The sequence below is a fragment of the Palaemon carinicauda genome, chromosome 22 (assembly GCF_036898095.1).
Source record: "Palaemon carinicauda isolate YSFRI2023 chromosome 22, ASM3689809v2, whole genome shotgun sequence".
Lineage (NCBI taxonomy): Eukaryota > Metazoa > Arthropoda > Malacostraca > Decapoda > Palaemonidae > Palaemon > Palaemon carinicauda.
Genome location: NC_090746.1, coordinates 60,011,499 through 60,031,418, shown reverse-complemented (window position 1 = coordinate 60,031,418; position 19,920 = coordinate 60,011,499). Strand labels below are relative to the sequence as shown.

Below are 19,920 nucleotides of genomic sequence, written 5' to 3'. Positions count from 1 at the left end.
GTCTGATATTATAGTCTTTGGGTGATTCCGCCTAGGGCTCTGATCCCGAGGTCATTAAGAGAATCCAGACTTTAATGTATTAATATATATGGCTTATTTGAAATATATATATATATATATATGTCTTATTTGAAATATATATATATATATATATATATATATATATATATATACATGGTTTTGTATGTGTGTAATATTTTAACGGATCTGTGTCCGTAATTCTGTTTAAGTAATTCCTCAAAATTTTTCTGTCATTCCTCAATGACAGTGTTTTTTTTCTTTTTAAACGTGACACAATAACATTGTGACTAAGGTTAAGGACGATGTTATTCCTAAAGCAATATTAGCAACAAAAGAAGAATTGTGAAATAATTACCAATGATACAGGTTGTTTTTTCAAGAATTTATTATGTAACAAAATAATTTTCATATAGTATATGTTTAGATAGACAGAAAGCTAACCAATGTAACTTTTGAAAAGCTAGAGGGTTATATGTATTCTACAGATGACTTTCCAGTGACCCAAAGAAGAGATTGTAAACACTGAATAGAGTTGCATTTCCACGATGTCTTTTTATCTGCATATAACGTAGCATCGAAATCTTTCACTACCAGGAAGGGAAAAGTGACATGATATTTAGAGAGGACATTGGGCAAAGAATTTGTATTTGTGGCTCCAGGAACTTAAAGAATCTGGAGTTCATTGAGAGAATCAATTCCTGTGATGATTGCCGAGAGCTTGTTGAGACGTTGTTCCGAGTCGTCATCCTCAGGGAACAAGGAAAGGTCGAACTCGTCGATGTTGTTCCTGAGGTCCTCCTTGAAGCAGGCATTGGTCCTTGTCTCCTTCTCGCACTCCATGGCCATGAGGAGACGCTGCAGGTGGATTGGAAGGGGAGATCTGGGGTTTTGGAGGGGAAGGCAGTACTGCGAAGGGGAAAGAGAGAGGAAATTGAGAGGTGACATTGCTGTTACAATTTTAATCCCAACATTTCCAAGGATTATTTTAAGAGATTTATAAAGTATAGCCTGAAAATATAACATGATCTCGTTAAAAATTCTAAAGATTGTGATCATGTATAAACGTAATGGTGTGCATATGCATATGTTCCATATTTATATTTCCTTATCATTTTCGTTGTGTGATAGAAAGATGTTGCGAGTTAATGTGATTAAAAGTAAAATTATGAGGTGCTCAATAAGGGATGGTGATGCTAGATAGAATGTTATGTTGAATGGAGAGTTACTTGAGAAGGTAGATCAGTTAAGAACATGGGTTCTGTTGTTGCTACAAATTGTGGGATGGAAGCTGATGTATATCAGGGAGTGTTGGGGACAGTGAAGGGAGTGATAAGGAATAGAGAGTTAGAAATGAATGTAAAGAGTTCTTTGGGAGAAAGTAATTGTACCCTCTGTGATGTATTAATCAGAGTTTCAAGGAATGAAAGTGACGAAGAGACAGGAGTTTGAATGTGTTCAAGATGAAGTGCGTGAGAGAGTATGACTAGCGTATCTCGATTGGATAGGGTTAGGAACGAAGTAGTAAGATTGAGAACGGGTGTGAAGAATGAATTATCAGGTAGAGGTGATATGAATGTGTTGAGGTGGTTTGGTCATGTAGAGAGGATGGTCAATAGTCATCTGCTGAAAATGATGATGAATGCAAGAGTTGATGGGAGAGATACATGATGAAGACCAAGGTTGGGGTGCATGGATAGAGTGAAGAAATCCCTGGGTGACAGGAGGATAGAGCGAGCGAGACAAAACAACGTGCTAGGAATAGAGCGATTGTGACTAAGTTCCGATATACCCTGCTGCTACTTTAGGTCACCTTGGTGACCACTGAGGTAGCAGCAGTAGAGGAGTCAGCATATGGAGCTTCATTTGTTGGGGAAATTAGTGGAGGGTGGGCTGTGTCAATCAAACTCGACTGAGTCCCTCGTCAGTGAAGGAGGAAAAAACACTAACCTTTTTGAATGTCAGCTACCTCCTAGATTGTTTTCAAATATTTTAACTTACGGACAAGTCCCTGCAGTAGTACAATCCGTCAACCAGATCCTTTCTGAATCCTTCCCCGATGGTCAGGTTCTTATAGTTGTTGACGATGTTGTTGAGGTCAAGGTTAAGATATTCGTCAATCTGAAAAGAAGCACAGTGATATTTTTTCTAAATTTATTATTTTAATCTTTCTGGATAATTTTAATCTTTTCATTTACACGAGAGAACAGTATTATGCATTTTAAGCTCTGACAAATAATACAATTTTAATCACATTTCAAAGTACCGTAACCGATAGTCTATGTAAGCAAAAATAATCATTCTCAGAGTCCAGTACTTTGGTATTCGATGTTATTGTAATTCTATATAATGATTAATCGTAATTTATTATTTAAAGGTTCTTTCATAATGAATCCACCCTTAACCAAAGTAATGACGTGTGTATATATATATATATATATATATATATATATATATATATATATATATATATATATATATATATATATATATATATATATATATAATACATAAATTCATCGATTGCTAAGGGTCGCAAAATAAAGGTAACTCACATATCCAAGCTTATGGAGTGTGCAGGTGTAGTTGCTGAGGGAAGCTGTGATCTTCTTGACGGAATCCAAGAGGTAATATTTGTCAAAGAAAGGTCCGTCCTTCTGGTCCTCGACTTCTGATGACTCACGTTTCTAGGAAAAAAAGTGCTTATTTATATTATTGCTTGTAGTAATGTTATGTTGGCTTAGAATATTAGTTTTTGGATAAACTTGCGTTAGATCCTAATTAACACTTATGGAATTTATCACGACAGTATTACCTTCCTGTACTGGAATTGCTGGTAGGAATGGGGCACGTGGTATTGTCCTGGATGAGTTGGATGTCCTGGCTGCCCTTGATGTCCTGGATGCACCGGATGATAGGAGGGGAAGGGCACGTACTGGGACTCTCCTCCAAAGTGAAGAGGGTGACCCTGGGAAGTAGAAAAAAAATATGTTTTTTGAATGGTCTTATATGTTTTTTTATAATTTGTTGCAAATGCTTTTTTTTATATAAAAAAAATCTGCACTAGTTAATAACGTGGAAGGAACACCGTCAAGTTTTACTGACATTAAACTTAACTTTCAATTTATTCAGTATCATTTGATTTAAAGGTTAATGCATGAATGTACAGATGCTTACCAGGTGTGAATAGACAGAGAATTCGAGTCGGTATAGATTGGAGACCGGAAGCTGTTGGCACTCGCGTTGGGCAGTGCCAGCTCTGGCCAGGAAGTCGTAATAAGTCTTCTCCCCGAAACAGCTCGCCATGGTCTGTTGTAATGATCAAAAGTTGGGTATTAAAATAATCATGAATATATATTTGCCTTATGCAATTACAATATATTTATTCTGGTTGTCCCTTTAGATATTCTTTCAAGATTCATACAATTTGTGGAGAAAATAGTACTTTTTATATGGTTAGGTTCGTGTTTTGGAAATTCATGTTAAATAATTTTCTTTGACTTGGCTCTGTTATTTTATGAATGTACAGGTTAACTTTTTTTTTCTTTTTTTTCTTTTTTTTTCTTTTTTTAAAGTGCGCGAGACTCCATATCATCCTCATTACCAATAGTATTTACGAAAAGCAATTGCCTGATGCAAGTACTCACCTTGGTGAAGCCGTACTTTTCGAAGAAGGCTTCCTGAGCTCCGGCAACGGCTGCCACAACAGCTAAGACCACAGCCCGGTACATTGTGCTTCCTGCGACGAGAAGAGGTGAAGAGTGAACACGATGAGCACAAGTTGCCTTCCTATTTATATACACAATCCTGATTGGGAAGAGAATGAAGGTGCTTGTCCCGCCCATCTGCTTGAGGGACAAAGACTCGCTCCAAGGGCGGTTTTAATTATTTAATTTTAATCTTTTTACGCTATCCTAATTCTCTCTCTCTCTCTCTCTCTCTCTCTCTCTCTCTCTCTCTCTCTCTCTCTCTCTCTCTCTCTCTCTCTCTAAACAAAGATTCACCGTAATCTGCCTCCAGCAATTTACAGCCCATTATGATGTAATGAAGTAACAATTCAACACTTTTTATATTAATTTCTCCCTCTGTAACAACATGATATTGTTTACAACAATGAATGATATTGGCTAACTCGTGTTGCGTGTAACATTTCTTTAACAGGATCTGTCTTTTGAGAGTCTGTGGAACTAATTAATACTTTGGAAATTCTATTCCGAGACAGGAATAATTACTAGTAATAAATTGAGTATAACAGTTTCTTTGTGATGTTGGGGATTTTTTTTTTTTTTTCATGAAATAGGCTGCTGGCAGCTTGAAATTACTCGTTGTGTCAAAATCACCTTGCTATATCTAATGATTAGAATTTCGTTTCAATCCATATTAAGAGGATAAATTGCTATAAGTATATATATATATATATATATATATATATATATATATATATATATATATATATATATATATATATATACAGTAATACCTTAGTTTACGAGTAGCTCGAAATACATTCATTTAGGTATGCTATACGATCATTAAGTTTATTTTCGGTATACATTAATTGTGTCAGTCATTGAGCAAAATTTTCGTCTGTTCTCATTTTTGGTGGACACTCATTAAGTTTTCATTGTCTCTTTTCGCCATTTTGTTTCCGTATTTGCTCTTCCTCTCTCAGCAGCACTAGTAGAAAAATAATCTCTCACCCATCTTTTGATTTCTTTTCCTTACAGTTGCGACCGCTTGTTTTATGTAGAGTTGTGCTCGCTATTTTCCATTAACACAATTTATGTTGCATTATAAAGTTAACAGAGTTGTAGTATTGTCACAATGGCCCATAACATTATTAAAAAAGATGGTAGAAGAAGAAAAGCATGTGGTTGACCTGCAAAAACTTCACTTTAAGTGAAGTGTAACAGATGCTGTCATTGGCAAATGATTTAAATGCTGAAAGTTATATTTTTATCTGGATTAATGAAAAACCGATAGAAGGTGGTTCAGGTACCAAAAACACTAGTAATAAAAAAGCAATAATATTGGAGCTGAATAAGGGACAGATAGTAAGAACTGGAATGCCTGCAAAGTTAATGTTAAAAATACAATTTTGTCAGGGCTAGTACAGAATCTATTTAATATCAGTGACAATGTGATGTCACTTGAACATGAAATTTTAAAGAAAGTGACAAAGCAGTCGACTCTACATAGGTCGCTTGTCAAAAGTGAACGGTAAAGTGTAAAAAAAGATGATAAAGTGTCCAGAAAGGGTAAATTAAGTGATGCAGTTAGTGATAGTGAATGCCGTTCAAGAGAGAGAACTCCCAATATTTTACCCAAAGGGTTCACAGGGAGGTTCCCCCTCCATGCAGAAACCCCCTCCCCCTTTTTCTCCTCCTCCTCCTCCTCTGTTATATCCCATACACCAACCACAACTTTACTCAAAGGTAAAGTACGAGTTCGAGTTAATCTGTCAATATATCAATTTTTATTGTTATTCATCATCAGTACCATCCTCTACGCCTGTTGACACAGAGGGCCTCGGTTAGATTTCGCCAGTCGTCTCTATCTTGAGCCTTTAATTCAATACTTCTTCTCTCATCATCTACTTAACGCTTCATAGTCGTTAGCCATGTAGGCCTGGGTCTTTCAACTCATCTAGTGCCTTTTGGAGCCTAGTTAAACGTGTGGTGAACTAATCTCTCTTGGGGAGTGCAAAGAGCATGCTCAAATAATCTCCATCTACCCCTCACCATGATCTTATCCACATATGACACTCGAGTAATCTCTATCATAGTTTAATTTCTGATCCTTTCCTGCCATTCAACTCTCAATATTTTTCTGAGGGCTTTGTTTTCAAATCTAATTTTTTTGGAGATTGATGCAGTGTCACCACGACTCATGTTCATACAGTAACACAAATCTCACTAAACTGATATGTAGCCTAATTTTTATATGTAATTTCAGGAGATTTGATTTCCAAGTTTTATTTAACCTAGCCATTGACTGGTTTGCTTTTTTCAGTCTTTCACTAAACTCCAATTCTAATGACTATGTATTGGAGATCATAGTTTCTAAATACTTAGTTTACCTTATTAATCCTTTCGCCGTCCAATAATATTTCATCTTTCATTGCATATTCCGTTCTCGTCATCTCTGTCTTTCGTCTATTTATCTTGAGCCTAACCTCATGTGATATTTCATGCATTCTGGTAAGCAAGCAGTGTAAATCCTGTGGTGCTCTGCTAATAAGGACAGCATCGTCATCATAGTTTAGATCAGCTAATATCCCATTACCAATCAAGTCCAATCCCCCTCCACCATCTCCAGTTGTTCTATGCATTACAAAATCCATGAGGAGGATAAACAACATAGGTTACAACACATTCCCTTTGAGTACTACGCTGTTCACTGGAAATTCATTTTATAGGACTCCACTAACATTAACTTTGCACTTGATATGCTCAGGTACAGACTTAATCAAATGTAAATATTTAAAAGGAATTCCATAATAACGCAGGACTCTCCTCAAAATTGGACAGTGCACACTATCAAAGGCTTTTTCATAGTCCACAAATGCCATCAAAAGTGGATTTCTATATTCTACAAGTATGCATTGCTATACAAACATGTCTCAAAATGAAAATTTGGTTAGTACAACTTCTACCTTTTCTAAATCCTGCTTGTTTATCTCTCAGCATTTCATCGATCATTCTCTCTAGTCTTTTAGAATAAGCATACTTTATATTTCAATGACAACTGACGTAAGTGTGATCCTTCTGTAATTATTGCAATGTCAGGTCTCCCTTTTTTTGCCATTTTCACCAACACTCCTAACTCCCATTCATTAGGCTTTGCCTCTTCATGCCACATTCTACAAAATAATCATGTAAGTATTCTGGGGGGTCAATTCCTTTTCAGCTAGTATCATTTCGGCAGTTATTCCATCATATCCAGCGGCTTTCCATTTCTTGAGTTTTTTTAATGAAAGCTTCGACTTCAAACACGCTGAATTCATTCATGAGCACATTAAGGTCTTCCTCAGCGCCAGGTATATCAATCAAATTATTCCCTCCATATCTCCTATTCATAACCTCACTAAAGTGTTCCATCCAATGTTATCTTTCTTCATCTTCTGTTCTTATAACAGATCCATCTCTCTTTTTGGTGGATATATGCTTCTTACTCTTTTTATTCTTTCTTTCTTTTTTCCCTGAATTCATAGCTTTGTTAGCCTCTTCTGCTTTACTGTCTAAATATTCTCTCCAGTCATTCCTGGCTTTTCTTTTGACCTCACTATCAATACTGGTATACTTAGCATGCTCTACCTTGTAATTTTTATCACTTCCTCGAAAACTTTCAATGATCAATTTCTGTCTTTGTCTTCTTTTTATAGCATCCCAAAGATCATTTGGTATCCATGACTTCATCCTTGTAACTGCATATCCCAAAACTTCACTACCAACTGACTGATATACAGTTTATTCTTAATATCGCACCATTCTTCATTAATTGTCTGCTCTTCGTCTCTTAAAGTCTCTAAGACTGCAAATTGATCCCAACATTCAATTGCAGACGTTTCTCTGTGCTAATCTAGAAGCTAGGTTGTATCAAACCTAGGTATTTTATCTATATTTCTTTTGGGTGCTTTCAGTTTTAATTTCAGTGTGGCAATGAGGAGCTGATGATCATTACCAATACCTGCACCTCTATAGCTTCTTACGCATCTCGGAGTCCTCCTTCTCTCTTTATTAAGGGGTGCGTGATCTGTTTGATTTTTTTAATTGCCACATGGTGAATCCCATGTATATTTGTGGATGTCCTTGTGCGGGAAAAAGAGTACCTCCAGTGAAAATATGGTTGGTTGAAAAGAAACTTATGAAATGTGCTCCATTTTCATTTGCAACTTCGCCATGACCCCCAACCCGCATCACATTCTCTATACTTTGATTATTCCATCCAACTTTAGCATTGAAGTCATTAATTACAATTTTCATATCTCACTCTGGGATCTCATCTATTACACCCTGCAGTACTTCAAAGCATTCATCTTAACTTTCTTCAGGGGAATCATTTATTGATGCATAGCAAACTATAATATTCATGTTGCACTACTTTTATTTAAACTTAGCAAGTAACAATCTACTATTTACAGCTTTCCATTCAGTTAATGCCTTTTTCTGCTCTTGGTGTCATCATCATTCCTACCCCTTCTCTTCCAACTCCATCAGTTATTCCTTAATAGATATAAATATTGCCTTGGTCTAAGATTTCCTTACCAATCCTCTTACTTCGTGTTTCACTTAGGCCCAAGATATCCAAACTATATTTCATAATTTCATCCTACACTTGGTGTAACTTCCTAATCTGATTCATGGTTCTAACATTCCAATTATCTATTTTCAATTTTTCTTTAGAATTTTTAAACAGAGAGATTTTTAACATCCTGCTACCCCTGAACTGGGGACCATTCTGAAAACATTTTCCATTTACATACTAAATCCATAGAGGATTTATTGGCTAGATTCATCAAATGATAGCCAGTTCCTTGTGATGATCTGTGCGTCTCTAACTAAGGCAAGTGACGTTGCCGGTCCGTACTAATTCCAGCAATGTTATCTGCCATGCATCAGGAGTAGACATTGAAGAGACAGTTTATATATCGCCTTAGACACAATCCGTCACCCTACTGCCAGTGACTTCATCGAGATTTTGGGGGCCATTTCCTCCACACCTTATGTTCTCTTTACTCCACCAGGTTTCTCACCCGCTTATATAACCGTTGACAAACATAGATTGCTAAGATATATTATATTTTATTAATTTTATGTGTTACAGGTTAAAATTTGCTTTTTATGAAACAATACAAGCCTTTGAAAATAATGTATAAGCATATTAATGGATATGTAAACTGCATCAAGTCATTATCCTTTATTTCTTATGTGAAAATTGTTTTGGTATACGCGGATTTTGGTTTACGAGCATTTTGATGTATGAGCAGCCTTGGCTATTATTTGAAGAATCTATAGTTTGATTCCAGTATGAGATAGAAATTTATTTCTGGTGGGGTATGTTATATATGGTGTTGATTTTCGTGATACATTGCAATTATCCTAAGTATTAATTCACCATTTATGTGGTTCGAGACTTTTTTTGCAACCCCTGCAAATATTCAGTACTAATCGGTAGCTGTGTAAAAGCTTTTCTTGTTTCAATACTGAGGAAGGACTGTTTCACTTTGTTTGAATATTATGGAAATTGAAGAGCAGGTCAATAGACAACTGTAAATATGTGTTCAAGACTGTTTAGTTTCGTAACGAGATTTATTTTCTTTAATTTCAAAACTCACCTAATAACTGATGGAGATTCCAGACAAAATAGAAATAGATTTAGCCATGTAAATGTATGATATCAGGTTAATGGGAAATTGTACGGAAATGTGTTTTTTGGCTTTATAGTTCTAAACCAAGAGCACCTATTAAAGAGACGAATCTAGTCATTCAGTGTTGATTGCCTAATCCAGATAACAGTTAAGCATTTAGTAATCGAATGACTCAATCTATTGGAACAGAATAGCAGATATATTGAATATATTTGGGGGATAATTATCTTAAGATATCAGTCATACGGATGGTAATATAAATCTGGTCAAAATTTAGGAATGCATTTTACCATTCTAGCAATATTTTTACAGAATTCATTTTAGAAGCTGGGTATCTGAAACAAATGTTATTCATGTGTTACCGTATTTAGTAATTTTCCATGCAATTATAACGCTGTAGCAGGGCTATTTTATGTATATAGGCTATATTATATATATATATATATATATATATATATATATACATATACATATATATATGTATATATATACACACACACATATATATATATATATGTATATATATATATATATATATATATATATATATATATTTATATATATATATATATATGTATATATATATATATATATATATGTATATATATATATATATATATATATATATGTATATATATATGTATATATATATATATATATATATATATGCATTTGTATGTCTGTTTTGTTTTCCTATGCATAGGTTTATATGTATATATCTATGATTTAACTTTTTTCAACGAAACAGATTTATCTTTTTTTTTGCCAGTGCAAGTTTTCATATATGAATTTATTATATTACTTTAATGGATTCATGTAGTAGATCAAAATCATTTTGGTATCTGATACCCTAGATTGTTGTGGGTCTAAATAGCGCTCAATCATTCAATCCATCATTTTCTAAAAATCTGCTGAAGAAATCTCTCAAGGTTTTGCTTTCATAGAAAGTTAAAGAAAGTAAAGGACTTGAAGAATTGTAAAGGAAGCTTTTTTAGCCATTTCCATTCCATATATTTTTCATAGAAATCCACTTTCTCTTACTTTCATTTATTGAATATTTTCTTAATGTCAAATGATTGTGTTTATTCTCAACGTTGCCGAATAACATTGTGACTAATGGTAAGGACGCTTTTGCATTCCTAATAGTATATCATCAGCAATTGAAGACATGAGGTATAATTAGCAGTAATACAGGGTTGTTTTTATGACTTTATTTCATATAAAAATAATACTTAGATAGTATTTATTTAAATTGACATTAGAGAGCTAATCAATATAACTTTGGAAAAGCTAGAATGTTCTGCTTATTCTTCAGATTACTTTCCAGTAATCTAAAGAAATTATAGATTGTAAAAGTGAATAGAGTCCCATTTCCTCAATGTCTCATCAGCTTTATATGGCGTAGCATCAAAATCGTTGAATTTATCAGGAAAGGAAAAGTGACCTGATATTGGCAGAGGCCGTTGGGGAAAGAAAGAGCTTGTATCTATAACGCCAGGAACTCAAAGAATTTCCAGTTCGTTGAGAGAATCGATTCCTGTGATAATTGCCGAGAGCTTGTTGAGGCGTTGCTCCGAGTCATCGTCCTCAGGGAACAAGGAAAGATCGAACTCGTTTATGTTCTTCCTGAGGTCCTCCTTGAAGCAGGCGTTGGTCCTTGTCTCCTTCTCGCACTCCATGGCCATGAGGAGGCGCTGCAGGTGGATGGGAAGGGGAGTTCTGGGGTTTTGGAGTGGAAGGCAATACTGCAAAGGGGAAAAAGAGAGGGGAATTAGAGGAGACATGGCTGTAATTCTTTTACTCCAGACATTTCAAAGGATTATTTCAAGAGACTTAAAAAGTATTTATTGTAAATATTACACAACCTTGTAATTATATACAAACATAACGGTATGCATATGCATAAATTCCTATAGATTTATATTTCGAGATAATATATGTTGTGTGACAGAAGGAAGTTACGAGTTAATGCGGGTGAGAGTAAGGTTATGAGGTGCAGAATAAGGGAGGATGGTGCTAAACTGAATGTGATGTTGAATGGAGAGTTACTTGAGAAAGTAGATCAGTTCAAGTACTTGGGTTCTGTTGTTGCTGCAAATGGTGAAGTGGCAGCAAATGCACGTCAGGGAGTGAATATAGGATGTAAAGTTTTGGGGCCAGAGAAGGGAGTAGTAAAGAATGGATGGTTAAGTGTGAATGTAAATAGTTAAATAAGGAGATTGTATCAACTGTGATACATGGATTTGTGTTTTGGGAAATGGAAGTGACGAATGGACAGAAATTTTAATGTGTTCGAGATAGTGTGTCTGAGGAGTATGGCTGATATATCTCGATTGGATATTGTTAGGAACGAAGTAGTAATAGTGAGAACGGGTGTAAGGAATGAATTAGCAGCTAGAGTGGATATGAATGTGTAGTGGTGGTTTGGCCATATAGAGAGGATAGAAAATGGTCATCTGCTGAAGAAGGTCATGAATGCATGAGTTGATGGGAGAAGTACAAGAGGAATGCCAAGGTTTGGGTGGATGGATGCTGTGAAAAATGCCCTTAGTGACAGAATGATTGATGTAAGTTATGCAAACGAGAGTGCTAGGAATAGAAATGAATGGCGACCGGTTTGACGCAGTTCTGATAGGCCCTGCTGCTACCTTGGGTCACCTGAGGATGGGGGAGAGGGGAGTTACCATATGAAGCTTCATTTATGGTGGAGGGTGGGGAAGGATGGGCTGTGCCACTTTTACAGCATTACCTAAACTCGTCTGAAACCCTTGTCAGGCTAGGAAGAACATTTCCCCTTTTTCTTCATTTTGGATATCGGCTACCTCTAAGAATTTAGAGAAGGGCCATTTTAGACAGTTATATTATTGTTTTCAAATATTTTAACTTACAGACAAGTCCCTGCAGTAGTACAATCCATCAACCAGATCCTTTCTGAATCCTTCGCCGATGGTCAGGTTCTTGTAGTTGTTGACGATGTTGTTGAGGTCCAGGTTAAGATATTCGTCGATCTGAAGAAAAAGAATTTATTATTTTTATTCTGAAATTAATATGTTTCTAATATTCTTTTTATTTGCATGTGAAAACGTTACTATATATTTCAATCTCTTGCATATATATATATATATATATATATATATATATATATATATATATATATATATATATATATATATATATATATATATGTATTCTTTTTTAATCAATCACTAAGATACCGGTATGCCACAAAAAGTGTAACTCATATCCAAGCTTATGGAGTGTGCAGGTGTAGTTGCAAATATATATATATATATATATATATATATATATATATATATATATATATATATATATAAATTTATATTTTTTATTCAATTACTAATATACACCACAAAAAGTGTAACTCACATATCCAAGCTTATGGAGTGTGCAGGTGTAGTTGCTGAGGGAAGCTGTGATCTTCTTGACGGAATCCAAGAGGTAATATTTGTCAAAGAAAGGTCCGTCCTTTTCGGCCTCGACTTCGGATGACTCACGTTTCTGGAATAAGTTAATTTTTAGTGACAAAACTTTGTTAGTTTTTAAACATTGAATTAAGTACTCTTTGAAAAAGAAGAAATCCGCTATGTAAATTTGAGTCCGCTAATTACTGATTTGCCAAAGGAATTAATAACGACAGTGTTACCTTCCTGTACTGGAATTGCTGGTAGGAATGGGGCACGTGGTATTGTCCTGGATGATTTGGATGTCCTGGCTGCCCGTGATGCCCTGGGTGCACCGGATGATAGGAGGGGAAGGGCACGTACTGGGACTCTCCTCCGAAATGAAGAGGATGACCCTGGGAAGTAGAAAGAAATAATGAATGGAATTAAGAGGGGAAAAACCATATGTCATTAATAAATAAAATCTATATCAAGGAGAATATATTTTATCATTTTAGCAAACATTTTGTATTTACTCTGCTCCATTAAACACTGAGAAGTTTTACCAACATTTAAATTTTCAATTCGTTCGATATAACGTTGATGAAATAGATGGATGAATATTTCGATGCTTACTAAGTGTGAGTAGACGGAGAAGTCGAGTCGGTATAGATTGGAGACCGGAAGCTGTTGGCACTCGCGTTGGGCAGTGCCAGCTCTGGCCAGGAAGTCGTAATAAGTCTTCTCCCCGAAACAGCTCGCCATGGTCTGTTGTAATAAATAGAGATTGCATATTGTAAATTTTATGACCAAATACTTGTCTAATGCAATTATTTTAGTACTGTAATCGAATTTAATTTCAAAATGTTCAAAATTTGGTTAAGAATATTTTCCAATATAGGTTTCTTTGGTCAACTACGCGTTTTTCATTGTAACAATAAATAACATAAGTTTAGCACCTGGTTATTTCATGAATGAATGGATGAATGTAACAGTTGACTTTGCATATTTTCTTTTTGGGTTAGAACTAATAGGTACAATAGTTTCTGTATCGTGTATATTCAGGACTGGCTGCCAAAAGTAATTGACTCATGCAAGTACTCACCTTGGTGAAGCCGTACTTTTCGAAGAAGGCTTCCTGAGCTCCGGCAACGGCTGCCACAACAGCTAAGACCACAGTCCGGTACATTGTGCTTCCTGCGACGAGAAGAGGTGAAGAGTGAACACGATGAGCACAAGTTGCCTTCCTATTTATATACACAATCCTGATTGAGAAGAGAATGAAGGTGCTTGTCCCGCCCATATGCTTGAGGGACAAAGATTCTCTCCAAGGGCGGTTTTAATCATTTGATTTTAATTTGTTATACGGTGTCGTAATTATCTCTCTCTCTCTCTCTCTCTCTCTCTCTCTCTCTCTCTCTCTCTCTCAAGTTCTATATTTAGAAATCTCAAATTTAATAGTAATCCTCTCTCTCTCTCTCTCTCTCTCTCTCTCTCTCTCTCTCTCTCTCTGTAAGTTCTATATTTAGAAATCTCAAATTTAATAGTAATCTCTCTCTCTCTCTCTCTCTCTCTCTCTCTCTCTCTCTCTCTCTCTCTCTCTCGTTTTAAACCTCCCAAAGTTCTATATTTAGAAATCTCAAATTTTATAGTAATTTACTCTCTCTCTCTCTCTCTCTCTCTCTCTCTCTCTCTCTCTCTCCCCTTATATGTCGCGTTATCATAATTGTTTGGACAAGGTAAGATACAAAGATTCACTGTAATTTGCCTCCAATAATTTATAGCCCATTAGGATGTAATGAAGTAACAATAAAAACACTTTTTATATTCATTTCTCCCACTGTAAGAACATGATATTGTTTACAACAATGAATGATATTGATTAACTCGTGTTGCGCGTAACATTTCTTCAATAGGATGTCTTTTGAGAGTCTCTGTAACTGATAAATTTTTTAGAAATTCTATTCCGAGACAGAAAAAATTCATGTAATACTTGAGTGTAACAGTTTCTTTATGATTTTGGGGAATTTTTTTTAATAGAACATATGCTGTTGCCAGCTTATATTTACTCGTTGCAAAATTACCTTTCTATGTCTAATGACTAGAAGGCCATTTCAATCATATTAAAAGGATAAAATGGTATAAGCATTTTATATATATATATATATGTGTGTGTATATATATATATATATATATATACTATAATATATATATATATATATATATATATATATATATATATATTCTTGCAAAGCTGGTCTAGTGTAGAGTAAATACAGTTTAATGATAATTTTATCTATGTTTTATTTGTGCATTGAAGAGATGCATAGCCAGCTCTTAAATTGAGCTCCTCTCATGTAGACGTAGGTGTGTTATGTAAATTACGTAAGACTTTCGTTGTTAATTTCATTGTATTCTTTATTCAAGTTAGTAGTTGTAAATTTACGTTATTTTTGAGAATTAACTTTTTATTTCTCGTATTTTTGTTACGAAGTTTTATGCAAGCTGTTTGAGTGTTATTTGATCATACACGATATGAACAAGGGCTTATGTAATGTTCTTTTATATTGTATGAGGTATTGCATCATGTTTGTGAGAGATTTCGCAGTGTACCACATGCTTGAAAATTTCTGCAAAGGACCTAGTGATAGCATGTTATCTTTTTTTATTTTGGGGACAAAGGGTGGACTGTCTGTGAGTAGCATTTGAGAGAGTAATACTTGGTAACTCTGATGCCTTGCCCGGCGCCCCACACTTCCAGACCTCAGTCCGGGAAGTTTCTGGAAGTAGCTGAATTTCATATAAAAAGCGACACCAGGTTTACATAGAGAATTGCAGCCTTAAGACAGCCCGCCTTCCTCTCTTCCTCTCTCAGACACAGCCCTGAGTATTGTTTTAAAAAGTGTTCAATACCTATAGTGTGTCCTATCCAAAGTGATTTTGTGCTTGCATAAACCGTGTGCAGTGAGTACTCATAAAAATTCTCTTAGAGTTTTTGTAAACAGCCCTGTAGGAAGGTTAGGTGTTTGTATTGTGATGTGGTTATCTATTTTCATAAAGTATCAAACTTGAATATTGTATTATTCAGAATACATTTCAAGTTTTCATATAATTTACATTGCATTATTTCTTTTGTATTAGTCTTAGGTTTATTCAGACTTAGTATCTCAAGTCAAGTCATTATATAATTTTCAGATTGTAAAATTTTTGTCCTAATCTAAGTTTTGTTCAGACTTAATATTTCAAGTGATTTATTTTGTTATGCAAATTCTTTCCAAAGTGTTGTATTTTATATAGAATATATTTATTTTTGTGAAGAGTGTATCATTCCAATCACCATTGTTTAGAATAACATTCGCTCGTATCCTGTTAAAGAACCGTAGAAAGTTTTAGATACGTCTTAATAATAATTACCCAGCTTTGTTTTGAGTGTACTTAAGAGACCTTTGTATATTCAGTGTTTTATATATTGCTGTCTGGAAGTTATTCAGCTGTCTCAGGGGTCGTGTATTAATATAACAGTTTTAATGTAAAAGCAAACAAGTGAGGTGGAATTCGAGAGGTTGAGTAACTTGCCAGTCGTAATATATATAATATTATATGTTTGGTTCCCAGTCACAAGCCACAGTATAATATATTTTTGGGGTCCAGACCCGGGAGCCATAATTTTATATATATATATATATATATATATATATATATATATATATAATGTAATACCTTGGTTTACGAGTAGCTCGGAATATATTCATTTCGGTATACTATACGATCATTAAATTTAATTTCGGTATACGTTAAATGCGTCAGTCATTGAGCAAAATTTTTGTCTGTTCTCATTTTTTTGTTGACAAATAGTAACGAGCTTAGCATATGCACCCATATGCTACTCATTAAGTTTTCAGTGTCTCTATTTTTCCATTTTGTTTCCATATTTGCTGAGAGGCTAACTCTTTCTCTCTCTCAGCAGCACTAGTAGAAGAATAACCTCTCACTCATCTTTGGATTTCTTTTCCGTACAGTTGTGACCGCTTCTTTTATGTTGAGTCGTGCTCGCTATTTTTCATCATTAAGACAATTTATGTTGCATTATAAAGTTAACAATATTGTCAAAATGGCCCATAATATTATTAAAAAAAATGGTAGAAGAAGAAAAATCATGTGTTTAACCTGCGAAAACCTCATATTCATAGTCCAATTCTGAACAACTAGAGTATTTCTTAGCATTAAGTTAAATGTAACTGATGCTGCCATTGACTGATGATCTTAACGCTGAAAGTTATCTTTTTATCTGGATTGACGAAAAGCTGATAGAAGATGTTACAGATACTGAAAACACTATTATTAAAAAGCAATAGTTTTGTATATGAATAAAGGGCAGATAGTAAGAATGCTGAAATGCCTGCAAAGTTAAATTAAAGATACAATTTCGTCAGGGTGAGTACTTAATCTATTTAATATCAGTGGCAATGAGATGTCGCTTGAACTTGAAATCTTGAAGAAAGGGAAAAAGCAGTCGACACTACATAGGTTGCTTGTCAAAAGTGAATGTTAAAGTGTTAAAAAAGGCGAACAAGTGTCCAGAAAGCTTAAATTAAGTGAGGCAGTTAGTGATAGTGAATGCCGTTCAAGAGAGAGAACTCCTAATATTTTACCGAAAGTTTTCAATAGGAGGTTCTCCCTCCATGAAGAAACCCCCACCACCACCACCACCTCCTCCTCCTCCTCCTCCTCCTCCTCCTCCTCCTCCTCCTTTCTCATATCCCATACACCAACCACAACTTTACTCAAAGATATACTACGAGTTATTATGTCAATACATCGATTTTTATTGTTATTCATAATCATCATCATTTCATATGCCTATTGACGCAAAGGGCTTAGGTTAGATTTCTCCAGTCGTCTCTGCCTTGAGCTTTTAATTCAATACTTCTTTATTTATCATCTCCTACTTCACGAATCATAGTTGTCAGCCATGTAGACTTGGTCTTTCAACTCATCTAGTGCCTTTTGGAGCCCAATTAAATGTTTGGTGAACTAATCTCTCTTGGGGAGTGCAAAGAGCATGCCCAAACCATCTCCTTATACCCCTCACCATGATCTCCTCCACATATGGCACTGGAGTAATCTCTCATAGTTTCATTTCTAATCCTGTCCTGCCATTTAATTTCTAATATTCTTCTGAGGGCTTTGATCTCAAATCTACTAACTTTGTTGGATATTGTTTCATTGTCATACCATGACTCCTGTCCAGACAGTAACACAGATCTTACTAAACTGATATGTAGCCTGATTTTTATATGTAATTTCGGGAGATTTGATTTCTAAATTTTACTTAACCTAGCCATTGTCTGATTTTCTTTTCTTTTTTTGATTCTCACTAATCTCCAATTCTAATGACCTTGTATTGGAGATCATAGTTCCTAAATACTGAAATGATTCTACTTATTAATCCTTTCTCCATCTAATAATATTTCATCTTCCATTTCATATTCCGTTATCATCTCTGTCTTTCTTCTATTTATCTTGAGCCCAACCTCGTGTGATATTTCACGCATTCTGGTAATCAAGAATTGCAAATCCTGTGATGTTATGTTAATAAGGACACCGTCATCAGCATACTCTAGGTCAGCCAATTTCCTATTACCAATCCAGTCCAATCCTTCTCCACCATCTCCAACTGTTGTACAAAATCCATGAGGAGATTAAACAACATTGATGATAACACATTCCCTTGGATTTCACCGCTGTTCACTGGAAATTCATTTGATAGGACTCCACTAACATTAACTTTCCACTTGATATACTTATAAACAGACAATGAAATTTACATATTTAAGAGGAATTCCATAATAACGCAGGACTCTCCACAAAATTGGCCGGTGCACACCATCAAAGGCTTTTCATAGTCCATGAATGCCATCAAAAGTGGATTTCTACATTCAAGGCATTGTTGTACATCTCAAAATGAAAATTTGGTCAGTACAACTGCTTCCTTTTCTAAATCCGGCTTGTTCATCTCTCAGCTTTTCATTTATCTTTCTCTCTAGTCTCTTTAGAATAAGCATACTGTATATTTTCATGACAACTGACGTAAGTGTGATGCCTCTATAATTATTGCAATCAGTCAGGTCTCCCATTTTTGGTATTTTCACCAACACTCCTAACTCCCATTCATCAGGTTTTGCCTCTTCGTGCCACAGCGACAAAAGAATATTGAAAGTATTCTGATAGTCACTTTATTTTCAACCAGCATCATCTCAGCAGTTATTCCATCGTTGCCAAGGGCTTTCCATCTCCTAAGGTTTTTAATGATAGCTTAGACTTCAAACACACTAAAGTCATTCATGGGCACATTAAGGTCTTCCTCAGCTTCACCTATATCAATCAGGTTATTACCTTCACGTCTGCCATTCATGACCACACTAAAGTGTTCCATCCAACATTGCCTTTCTTCATCTTCTGTTGTTATAACAGGTCAATCTGTCTTTTTGATGGGTATACGCTTCTTCTTCTTTGGCTCAATCGAGATTTCATTAATAATTCTATGCGCGATTCTTACACCATAGCCACTGCCTACCTGAGTTTATAGCTATGTCAGCGTCATCTGCTTTCCTGTCTAAATATTCTCTCCAGCCATTTCTGGCTTTTCTTTTGAGCCAACTATCAATACTGGAATACTTAGCTTGCACTACTTTTTAATGTTCATTACTTCCTCGAGAACTTTCAACAGTCAATTTCTGTCATTGTCTCCTTTTTATAGTACCCCACATATCATTTGATATCTATGGCCTTCTTGTAACTGCATGGCCTAAAACTTCACTACCGAATGATATACAGTATGTTCTTAATTATTATCATTATTATTACTATTATTATTATTATTATTATTATTATTATTATTATTAATTGTTAAGCTACAACCCTAGTTGGAAAATCAGAATGCTATAAGCCCAGGGGCTCCAACAGGGAAAATAGCCCAGTGAGGAAAGGGAACAAGGAAAAAATAAATATTTTAAGAATAATATTAGACTAAATTACTCCTATATAAACTATAAAAACTTTAACAAAACATGAGGAAGAGAAAATAGATAGGATAGTGTGCCCGAGTGTACCCTCGAGCAAGAGAACTCT

General features: G+C 35.1%; 3 protein-coding genes across 3 annotated transcripts in view; 1 reads left to right on the top strand and 2 right to left on the bottom strand.

The window, feature by feature from the left end:
* Nucleotides 1–19,920, top strand: part of LOC137616477 (uncharacterized) — a 420,672-nt gene that overhangs the window by 300,828 nt on the left and 99,924 nt on the right. The window lies entirely within an intron of this gene.
* Nucleotides 685–3,749, bottom strand: LOC137616103 (uncharacterized). Its single transcript, XM_068345780.1, has 6 exons — nt 3,666–3,749; nt 3,196–3,327; nt 2,834–2,986; nt 2,574–2,705; nt 2,020–2,139; nt 685–927 (listed from the first exon to the last, which is right to left on the bottom strand). The coding sequence occupies exons 1-6, from the start codon at nt 3,747–3,749 to the stop codon at nt 685–687; spliced, it is 864 nt and encodes a 287-aa protein (XP_068201881.1).
* Nucleotides 10,891–13,978, bottom strand: LOC137616102 (uncharacterized). The gene is made up of 6 exons (XM_068345778.1): nt 13,895–13,978; nt 13,426–13,557; nt 13,053–13,205; nt 12,776–12,907; nt 12,277–12,396; nt 10,891–11,133 (listed from the first exon to the last, which is right to left on the bottom strand). The coding sequence occupies exons 1-6, from the start codon at nt 13,976–13,978 to the stop codon at nt 10,891–10,893; spliced, it is 864 nt and encodes a 287-aa protein (XP_068201879.1).